General features: G+C 33.9%; 2 protein-coding genes across 6 annotated transcripts; one reads left to right on the forward strand and one right to left on the reverse strand.

Annotated features, from left to right (window-relative positions):
• The first annotated feature begins 89 nt into the window (after positions 1-89).
• Src42a (Tyrosine-protein kinase Src42A) lies at positions 90-11,085 on the forward strand. Of its 5 annotated transcripts, XR_013082824.1 has the most exons (8): positions 90-362; positions 2,898-3,239; positions 3,999-4,120; positions 4,194-4,357; positions 7,126-7,453; positions 7,531-7,866; positions 8,102-8,377; positions 8,466-11,085. XR_013082824.1 is itself a non-coding variant. In XM_076794065.1 (7 exons), exons 2-7 carry the CDS (start codon positions 2,881-2,883, stop codon positions 8,308-8,310), a joined length of 1,518 nt encoding a protein of 505 aa, XP_076650180.1. In that variant the 5' UTR covers positions 90-362; positions 2,445-2,880; the 3' UTR covers positions 8,311-11,085. The 5 variants fall into 5 exon arrangements, 4 of the variants coding, with proteins under 4 accessions (XP_076650180.1, XP_076650177.1, XP_076650179.1 ...); XM_076794065.1 differs by having other exon boundaries at positions 2,445-3,239; positions 8,102-11,085; XM_076794062.1 differs by having other exon boundaries at positions 8,102-11,085.
• On the reverse strand, positions 1,043-2,398 carry LOC143357522 (uncharacterized). The gene is made up of 2 exons (XM_076794077.1): positions 2,284-2,398; positions 1,043-1,369 (listed from the first exon to the last, which is right to left on the reverse strand). Exons 1-2 carry the CDS (start codon positions 2,335-2,337, stop codon positions 1,043-1,045), a joined length of 381 nt encoding a protein of 126 aa, XP_076650192.1. The 5' UTR covers positions 2,338-2,398.
• Positions 11,086-11,382: the final 297 nt, after the last annotated feature.

Genomic DNA, 11,382 nt, shown 5'->3' on the forward strand with positions numbered 1-11,382 from the left:
CTTCGTCCCTTACTACACTTTATAAGATAAGAGGATAAACGAGGAAATCTGATAATGTAATAAATGAATTTTATACACGTACAAATGCAAAAACACGATACGATATACTTTTACGTACACACGTATACAGGAACACTTGTAAGGTAGATAATTCGAAGCAAGTAAGCAGTACTATCGCAGATATTGGCAGTTGCAGTCGTAGCGTCAAAGTGACCATGTAATTTTTAGCAAAAAATAAAGAAAGTGCGACGCGTGCTATGATTTTCTTAACACACGAATGGTTAAAGTGAATTCTTCGAAAAAATGAACTCGAAGTCATCTTTTAGGGCAACTATACGACATATCTTCCATAAATTTCTAAGGTAATAAATATATAATCTATCGATAACATAGATAAGCATTGTATCGTTTAACAATTTACTGTCACACAGTTACCAACCATTCAAAACATGGAATATATTATCGGTACAAATATTTTATCAAATTGTCAGACATAATATTTAGAAATCTAATCATTATTTGGTTTGATGGCGATACAATAAACCTTTTAATTTGATTTTTATAAAATATATCTCGATCTTTCTTGATATGTCTCTTTCTCTTGTCGTGCATTCTAGAAAAAATTTAAAGGATGAAGTATAAAACGAATAGCAAAGGAAGGATTGCGTAACTTTAATAGCCTGTATATATACATAAAAACTCCTAATGTTTTCATACTTCTTTGTATCTTCTGGTTTTCTATCATTTTCCGTAATAACAAATTGTGCCAAGAACTTTTCGATTTATATGTTTGAACGTACGAATGTGATAGCCTAGCAGTTCCAGTTATCGATAAGATAACTATTAAGTAGTAATTCCGGCGATTGTAATCGAGGAAATAAATAATTTTGATAGTGTATCGGTAGGTATTTAGCAAATCAGGACGAGATTATCCTAAGAAGTTGACTTGGCTTGGGGATGGTAAAGGTTCGGCCGTGTTCGTGTTCGCAGCCGAACTCGTCCGAAAGCTGCATTCCGCTGGCTACCTTCACCATGGGTGTTTTCACCTCTCCGTCGGTTTCTCGTGAAAAGTCTGTTCGTCTTTCGCGTTCGTTTCTAAAGACGAGCAAAGCGATCGTGGAGGTGTCTTGAAACATTGCGCGGAATAGATTCGTCCTGTAATTGTACGTCTCGATCGTGAATCGTCCGTGCGTACCTCGTATCGCGATCCACGGTATCGCACATGTGAGAATCTGAATTTTGACGGATTCGATTTTAATGCAATGGCGACATCGTCGCTACTTTCAATTATGTTGTTCACATCGTGTGCGACGGCTGTTCGCTGTTGTGCTACGCGAGAGTCGTGTTGTAGTACGCCGTCAGTGTTAAACTATTGACCATAAGGAAGAGGAAAAAAAAAAGATGATCTTCCGGTGTAAGAGAATTTATATCGCTCGGGAATATTATGTGACGCACCGGTCCGTGAAACAAGTTTAAATCGAGCGGGCAATATTTACCCACATATAGAAGTGTTTCTTTTTCCCTCGGATTTTCTTTGTATAGTGTTTTCGCCCAAATTTTTACCACGACCTGCTCGTTATCGGTTCGTTATGGTTCGATCGATAGTCATTACCCTTTTATCGTGCGCGTAAGAAACTAATCAGAGCCGCTGGCTCGAGATCAACGTCTGGATTTTATCTCGTGTGTCTGTTCAACATCATCCGACACTTGTGTTTCACCCTTTTCGAACTACATTCAGGGAAGACGCGCCCACGCTGTTTCGTTCGCGATCGAATAGAAAAAAAAAAGAAGAAAATAGGGTATGCTCGTACGTACGCACGCATAAATGAATCTTGCAGAAACGATTCAAACACGTCATTCCAGCGGAAGCGTTTAAATTAACATCTATATCAATTCAAGCGATTTGTCATTTCTCTTAACAAAGTGTGAACAATCATAGTGGCACAGACCGGGACCGTATGTGTAATTCGATATACTCGAGATTTCGGCTCCCTTGCAAAAATACATTTAAAATAGTCGTCTTTATTGTCGCTACTCTGTATTCGTAAAAATTAGTTGTTTCAATGAGAATTTTATAGATCGAGGGGAATGTTGAGAAATATTGATAGAAGCGTTTCGTGGAAATATTATTCCGAATGGCTGTAATAGGTAACGATAAATATTACTTTAGCGATAGAATTGATGTGGTGTACCTAACCTGATATTACGAAAAAAAGGCTTATTATGCCGTCAAGCTGGGATCAGCGCGAACTCGACGAAAATGCGTACACCGATCGAGCATACCTCTGTTTTTATGTGTCGGCTTGTTATACACCGATAGGCGATGGAAAGTGTCATTATAGTGAGTGAGCGACCGTCCGAATGAATGCTCGCGCTCACTCTACTGTGTATTTTCAGCGAAACCACTAATTAATTTCGAGTGTTCGATATTTATTGTACACCAGATGCTCACGGAAGAGTCGCAAGTATCTTAGGAAGAAGAGAAAAAGCTGAGAAGCTCTCGAGAAGAAAGATACGAATTTTACGTATGATCGACGCATTTTAAAAAGACATTTCCACGATTTAACCGTAGTGATTTTTAAGACGAAAGGTTTTCGAAGCCAAAGGGCATCTTTTGTGTGCTCATTGGTACAGTCACGCTGCGCCCAACATAAACGGACTCGCAGCAGTGCGCGGACAATGTAGAACTGTGTCGAAAATATCGAGACATGTGCGTTTTGAAAATATCGCGTTGTTGCCACTGTATTCAGATATCCATGCAGAAGGATCAAACGTGAGAGAATATTGGAGGCATACATAAATTTCGAGAATCTCTAGATTTCATGACGCACAGTGACAGCTGATTTCTACAGTGGAGTTACAAGTACGATTTAAAAAACCATGGGTAATTGTTTCAGTAGCCCAACAGATACCGAGAAAGAGAAGCCTGATAGAATAGGCAATCCTAACATAGAGGCAGTCGCGTCTCAAGCTAGTCCGGTACCGACCCCTCCTCCGGATCCTATCAGGCCTATGCCGCAAATTCCAGATGCGGATGTGCCGACTGCAAAAATTTTTGTTGCTTTGTATGACTACGATGCACGCACAGACGAAGATTTAAGCTTCAGAAAAGGTGAACACCTAGAGATTCTAAATGATACTCAAGGAGATTGGTGGCTAGCTAGGAGTAAAAGGACTCGACAGGAAGGCTATATCCCTAGCAATTACGTTGCAAAATTAAAATCGATTGAAGCAGAACCGTAAGTTAAATGCACTGCTTTCTTAACATTAAAATAATTATTTTTATTGTAGAATGTTGCGTTTCGGAATAATGGATTATTGGAAATATTAGTAATAACAGAAACTACTCTAAGTAATAATTAAAATATTAGAATTTGATATAGCATAATATTTTGTGAGGATATTATATTTTTATTGCAGTAAACGGAAGCAACAGTAAAATATTGATATATGTGGTTGCATTAAGAATGACAGTCACGTACAAGTTTACAGTTATATATTCAAATGATAAATGTTTCATGTCACTGTATGGGCTGCATACCATCATAGTATTATTATTAATCGAATTTTATTATTAAACATCTCTAGCAAACTGTTCAATTTTCTTTGTTACATTTTCACCTAATGAATTTTCTCTCTATGCAGTCAGGTAGTCAATGTGACCTTGCTTTCACTAACAGTGGCTGCATTAAATCTCGAGTTTTATTAACTCAAGTTGAGCACCTCTGGCTATCAGTCAGTTTAGATAAGCAATGCTTCCTTTTACTTCTTCCTGTATAACTGTAAATAAGAATTAATAATTTCTTTTTAATGACCTGTATTAAAATTCTTATTTATGGTATCTTGAAATGACACTGTGACACTGTTATTTATGAATGTGCAACATGTTATAAAATTTGAAAAATTATGAATTTCTATAAAAAATATCATTATATTTAATTCTCACCATTGTCTAATAATTAAATTTACGTTTGTCTATTCATATTATTATTTTATAGATGGTACTTTAGAAAGATCAAACGAATCGAGGCTGAGAAAAAATTGTTGCTACCTGAGAATGATCATGGTGCATTTCTGATTAGAGATTCTGAAAGTCGACACAATGATTATTCTCTTTCAGGTAAACTAAGCTTTTTTAAATTTTGCTCGGATCAATGGAATTTAACTATTTTGTTATTTTAATATTTTTCTAGTACGCGATGGTGACACGGTTAAACACTATCGCATTAGGCAATTGGATGAAGGCGGTTTCTTCATTGCTAGGAGAACTACATTCAGAAACCTTCAGGATCTTGTAGAACATTACAGTAAAGATGCTGATGGACTTTGCGTAAATCTCTGCAAACCATGTGTACAGGTAAGACAGATTTTCTAATTAAATTAATATTTTTAATGATCCTATATCATATAAATGGAGTTTAGACAGCTTGCTGCATGTATGAAAGTGGTTTTTAATAATATATCACTATTATACTAAGAAATATGATGTACTGCTTAATTATTATTCAATATTTTACTAAAAATAATTACATTGTTCAACACTTATTTTGATTTTTAACTTTTAATTAACTTTTCTTACAAGAAAACGATATCTACAGACCTTTTTTTCTTTCGTGTATAGTTTTGAAAAAATTGATTTTCCAAAAACCACATGTGGAGTTAGTAGTTGAGAAAAAGTTAACATTTGTTGAGCAATGTTATCAAGGGGTTTCTCCAATTGTTTTGATAAAATTTTAGTAATTTATGTGGACTTTCTATTCTGGAATATAATAGCCTTGCAGAAATCCCTTGATGTTGAATGTAAGCTGGATATAATAAGATGCTAAAAGTGAAAGTAAGAACATGAGTGCATGATACTATTGATCTTTATATTGTACACAAGCATACAATATGGTTAATTTTGTACATAAAATAAATGAAATAATATCAATATTTGTACCTAACTTTTAAGTTACACTGAAACATGTATGGATACATGCAATATACGTGTGTAAATTACACACACATATGTGTGTATTACATATTTATAGCACTGTCTAAACTCCAGTTGGACTTTGCTCAAGAGAAATCACATATAGTCTAGCTAATATAATAATGATCAATATAATGGTGAGAGAGAACTATTTGAAAAATATTTGAGAGCAATGCATATTGGACAAAGTCATATTTTAGGATATAGGATGAATTTTTAAATTATTCTACACAATATTATTATGTATAAGGAAGAATAATGATTTATTATTAAATTTCTAATTGGCTTTCAAGGGGAACATATATTGACAAAAATCATATATAGTCGATTTATTACTACAATTTATTTTTGTAAAATATTAAGGTGTGAAAGCAGCTTTTAGTTTGATGAATAATCTTGCAAAGTTTGATCTCTGAATAGACTTTGTTTGTTTCTCTGTTATTGCTTACCCTACCTCCCGCTGGATTTTCTTGGTAAATTGAATGTCCCAATATGACATAACATGTTAATTTTTCATTTCAACGTAAACGCTTATCCATTATGTCTTTGGCCTGTACATTCAGCACAAGCCCGTCCTCTATGGATTCATGTTTCAAAGACATTAGATCGTCATGTTTCATTTAGAATAATTCACTTGTTTTTATAATCTTAATCTTGCTGAACTTCATAGCTTCTTCTTAGAAGAAAAGGGATTGAAAGCACACATCTAAGAATGAACAAAATCTATGTACATGTGGCTGTATGTGCTCCTTCGATGTACACTAATCGAAATTAGTCACGACAGTGCGCGGTGACATATGAATTTTTTAATGTGGAATATAATGGACAATGTACCGTCGTTTGTGTGCTTAAAATCTATTTGATATACAGGATGTTTCAAACATATATTCACAACTTTCATGCCGAATCATCATCTACAATGTCTTTCATTAAGGAGTGCACAAAAGAACAAAGATCCAAAATGAAAAGGAAAAATGTTATTATATTATATTACATTATATACATATAGTAAATAATATATTTTGTACAGATACACGAAACATCCTTTATATGAAATCTAAATTCATAGATCAGTTTCTAAACGTGCGCGTTTTAGAATTCTTTCTTGTGTCTGTACACGCATAAAAGAATTTTAAAACATACTTTCTTCTCATCTAATGAACTTTATATATTTTCTGAAAGATTTTTATCAAGCCATCGCACAAGAAAATTTCATGATACAAATAAGGAAGCATTTTTTGTCTGTCGAATTCCATTTTCGAATGCTCCCAATGACTGAGATTTTTCTTAAATTTTTACAAATTTTTACCTTTCTCTATTTCATAAACTCTTTCTACTTTTCTAAAATGTTGTGACTTTAAGGCATTGAGAGCATTTTATGTTGCCAAGGTAGTTGACGTATGGTGCTACATTCTTCTTGATAATATATATGTATATATATATACATGTATGTATACAACACAATGGAAGCAATCGTTAGTATATGAATTTATGTCTTGTATTGCATATAAGTGTTCAATTACTAAGTTCCTGGAATTATATGTAATGACTTTACATTCTCGTCTATAAAAACATACGTATTAGCGACTTTCTAAAAGTATTGTTGTACATAAAAAAAAATAAAGATCCATTTACCACACAACTCTGAGATTACACTCCATACATGCTAGTTACCACATGTTATTCAAACATCTTTCTTTATAAAGACCATGTGAATGTCAGAAGGCATGAAATTAAATAATCTAACACTCGCTTATGATCACTTGCATCCTGCCATATAGCCACTGGTTCTCTTTAGTTTCTTCTTTTATTGTACAATCACTAGATTAGATATTTTAATTTAGCAAACTATCTCTACTCGCTGTTTGTTAATTCTCATAAAGAGCGCCTCACGAACTTAACAAGCAGTTACGCAGCCTAATCGACATCTTTAAGGGGCTTCTTATTAGGTTTGTATTAAAAATTGAAGTGAACGCTCAAACTTTTTTCAAGGACCATTAGAAATTTGGTTGATACACACTTAAATTTTTTACATCTTGTTCATTAGTGTGCAAATTGTAAAAAAGCATCTGTTCTATAGTAACACCATTTCATTAAGAGAGACATTTGAATTCAGCAACCATTGACTGGCCCGTACTTGATTTTGTTGATAGGTTGAGAAACCTGTTACTGAGGGTCTGAGCCATCGTACACGGGATCAATGGGAGATTGATCGTTCGTCTCTGAAATTCGTGAGAAAATTGGGACAAGGCCAATTCGGAGAAGTATGGGAAGGATCATGGAATAATACCACCGCGGTAGCAATAAAAACGCTCAAGCCCGGAACCATGGATCCTAAAGACTTTTTGGCGGAAGCACAAATCATGAAGAAACTTCGTCACGCGAAATTAATTCAACTCTATGCTGTGTGCACTTTGGAAGAGCCTATTTATATTATTACTGAATTGATGAGGAATGGTAGTTTGCTAGAATTTTTGCAAGGTAATAAAAACATATCTGTTCAACGATATAGTTGAATTATTCAATATGTTATACGCTACAAATATTTCTGCATTTAGGGAAGGGCAAAACATTGAATTTGCAACGACTGATCGATATGGCTGCGCAAATTGCAGCCGGCATGGCATACCTAGAGTCGCAGAATTACATTCACAGAGATTTGGCTGCGCGTAACGTTTTAGTTGCAGAATTGAATGTGGTGAAGATTGCGGACTTCGGTTTAGCTAGGTTGATCAAAGAAGACGAGTATGAAGCTCGCGTCGGAGCCCGTTTCCCTATTAAATGGACTGCACCCGAAGCTGCGAATTATAGTAAATTCAGTATTAAATCTGACGTGTGGTCGTTTGGTATTCTTCTTACTGAATTGGTGACCTACGGCAGAATACCGTACCCGGGTAAATCATTTTATATTTTATTATGGTGCAGTATGTACTCGCTCGTTGCACAGAAACGGGACCGGAATTTCAGGTAAGATCCAAGGTTTTTGCAATGAACGAGGAATCGCATAAGATTTCCCACCAGGTTCGTGTAAAGGGCGGGATCGGTAGTGCAATGAGAGAGAACCTACTGTACAGTGTTTTTCCTCCCTAACGTCGCGAAAAATAAAATACTTGATATTGTGTTGTGCAGGTATGACAAATGCTGAAGTACTTCACCAGGTCGAGCATGGTTACAGGATGCCATGTCCGCCTGGTTGCCCAACTGCATTATATGATATTATGTTAGAATGTTGGAATAAAGACCCAATGAAGAGGCCAACCTTCGAAACGCTTCAATGGAAGCTCGAAGATTTCTTTACCATGGAAGGTTCTGAGTACAAGGAAGCATCAGCGTATTGAGGCATTAAAATGAAGTACTATCTTTTGTTATAGTATGCTCCGTCACGACACTGACAAGACATGATAGGTATTCTATATATGTACATGCAACGAGAAGAATGCAGATTATTACAATTAACAATTTATTCGGGACACGGATGTTTGTGATATTTCAGAGAACAGTTTATATTAAACGGTGGTCGTCTTTTAAACGGAAGGTGACGTCGTTTATTTTTTTAGCGATTACACGGATTGCTTTCATTACATGTTCTGGTGGCTGCCGTGAAATTTTAGAGCGAGTTTGTCAATTTACGAGTAACTATATACAAGAACTAAGATCAGTACTTGGACGACTTTTAAGAAGTTAGCGGCAACGTTTGAATTTCTTTTACAACACATTACTGAACGTGTAAATGTCGGATATTAATAGTATCTTTAGGCAATATTTGTGGAAGTTAACATTTTTGAAGTAGAAATTTGTTACCTATATCAATCTTGACGAGATAATGCAATTGTCAAAAATATTACGTATATTTGATGTAGGCGAGATACCTTCGATGCACAACCATTTTGAAACGATGTCTATATTCCTAAAAGAGTGATTTATTAAAATTTGAATTATAAATCTATGGTGAGACGGATAGTTATATGTCTATACTTATCATTTCTTTTGCGGCCTCATTCCCTTTTCTATTATTCGAAACTAGCTGCTCACTTTAAAGACATACAAATTCCAACAATTGTACTAACTACAAATTTAACATTCAAGCTTGACAAGCGGTTTAATCCGTGGCGATACGATGAATTTAAGACGAGTATTCTCACTTTCATTGCCGGAGGTATTTGTTTTACAATCTTGCTGAATATGTCAACTCTGAGAGAAGTTTCGAACAAGTACATGCTAAATAGAAGCAATGCATCTAATCGAGACATTCATAATTGTTCATAGTAAAAGTAGTAAATGTGTAAGATAACGTAAGAAAGTAGGCGAGGGTATTAACGTTAATGTTGCTAGAAGCATGTACACTGACAATGCCCTAATTTCTGACTCCATCGTATTGTAATATGTTTTAAATTTAGCAGTACAGAATTAGTACTACTATTAATTTTGCACTAGACCAAGTCCTCCTATTGATTAAATTTTTTATTTTCGAATTCTTAAATTCCCATTTTTATATATTTGTCTATTAGATGTAACGCTATTATTAACTTATTAGTTCGATAATTCTCGTGTTTTATTAATATTCTATATTTTGAAGAAAATGATTTTACAGCTAAACCGTATAAAATTATGCAATAATTTTCCGTATATTTTACGTATGCTTTTAGAGTAAACATGTTATACATGCTTTAGCTTATTTGCATTTTTTTTATAGAGATTTGTACAATGTGTTTAATATTTATTTACATATATTCTACTGCAAAAATCTTCATTCTTATATTCTTACATTTATGGTATGTATTTTGTTCCATTAGGTGTAAAAATGAAGTCTTAATTGATTTATGAAAAGACATAAAAAATTCGTCAAATACATATTTAGGATTTGGTGTTGTTTGTTTTTGCTTCTTACTCAAGTGCATATGCTTCATTGACATGAAAAAATGTCTTGTCGGAGACCACTGAAAATTGAATATATTATAATGATGTGAAGAATATATAAACATCTATACTGCCAAAAAAAAAACAAACAAACCGGGCGAACTGTGTTTTTATAGTGTTTAGAAACAGGTGTTTTAAATGCGTTGTTTCTTTGGAAGTTCTCCGATTATAACCGGAAAAATAAGATTTCATGTCAGGACATATTAAGAGTTAAATGGAGAACTGTATTATCGTTCAAACCGAGTATTCGTGGGTCTTTGATTACCTTCTTGTGGTCACATGATAATTGAAAGTATTTTGTCACGTTATTATTTCGAAAAATTATACTATATCTAGCAAATAATATTAAAAACGAATGTTGGGAACGATTTCAGAAATCATTTACGTAGGGTATGTGAAGCGATTTTGTACAAAAATAAATTTTTATATAAGCATATATATTTATATTCTGTACAGTTTTATTTTAACATAACTAAACTCTCTTTTATATATAGGTTTCATCGATGCATATGATATTTACGCGATTTTTATACAACGGGCTCAATAATTTCTTTATTGACATTTTTCTTCTTAATTGAAAGAAATAAAAAGCAGAGGACGTAGTGCTGCATACGTATTAACTAGGTGAAATATCATGATCCTCTGTGCAAGAAGATTGTTGAAACGAAAAAGAATGGGAAAAATTGTAATGTCAATGAAATAGTATTGTCATTGAAATTGTTCGTACATAAGCGTACCATGTAACAATTATTATACATATACAACTTTATAATTTTATATGTATGCATACATATACACAATATGCATAAACATTAGATATTGTGTAATTACCTATACATACATTACATACATAAACATGTATATATGAATATGTATACGTTTATATGTATACATATACATATATCGTATATTCAGAGATATTACAGAAAGTAATTTTAACTTCCTTCTTTGTAATTTTTTACATTCCTCGCCGCTTTTCCTTACTTCCCGAACTGTTCTGTGTTGCGTATCTTTTTCTACAAGTTAAATTATATTTTTTAACCATCTACTACCGACTGAATTTCACGAAACTCATTTATTTTGATTATACATCTTTTTTTTTACTTCCGATGCTTATTAACAATTATGTGCTGCATTTAATGTTTGTTGTAAATATCTTACCAAATATATTCAACGTATGTATAAAATCCGAATGATATATTTTGCTTTAATAAACTGTTAGAATCGCAAAATGTTACCCTGGTATAACACAATATTATTCCCTTGCCGTTGCAAGGTATAAATAAACAGTCTTTCGTAGCATTATTTTGTCATGTACCGTACTTTTAATAACACGAGAAAAAAAAATGACTAGCAATTGACTAAAATAATAACTTGCCCCTGCGGTCGCCGTCCTCGATGACTTCAATTCAAATCCATTGTAAACAGTTGCCAATTACGGCGAGCGTAAAATGGGACCAATGAGAGATCGGTCACGTGACCGACCGTGCCGC

The sequence above is a fragment of the Halictus rubicundus genome, chromosome 9 (assembly GCF_050948215.1).
Source record: "Halictus rubicundus isolate RS-2024b chromosome 9, iyHalRubi1_principal, whole genome shotgun sequence".
In the NCBI taxonomy this organism is placed as follows: domain Eukaryota; kingdom Metazoa; phylum Arthropoda; class Insecta; order Hymenoptera; family Halictidae; genus Halictus; species Halictus rubicundus.

Excerpts from the sequence above, each read along its gene's own strand:
- Src42a (XM_076794062.1), top strand. The coding sequence starts at position 304 with ATGAACTCGAAGTCATCTTTTAGGGCAACTATACGACATATCTTCCAT. Across the intron at positions 4,121-4,193 it reads CAATGATTATTCTCTTTCAG|TACGCGATGGTGACACGGTT; the intron begins GTAAACTAAGCT and ends ATATTTTTCTAG. Across the intron at positions 4,358-7,125 it reads TCTGCAAACCATGTGTACAG|GTTGAGAAACCTGTTACTGA; the intron begins GTAAGACAGATT and ends TTTTGTTGATAG.
- LOC143357522 (XM_076794077.1), bottom strand. The coding sequence starts at position 2,337 with ATGACACTTTCCATCGCCTATCGGTGTATAACAAGCCGACACATAAAA. Across the intron at positions 1,370-2,283 it reads GCCGACACATAAAAACAGAG|TTTAACACTGACGGCGTACT; the intron begins GTATGCTCGATC and ends TATGGTCAATAG.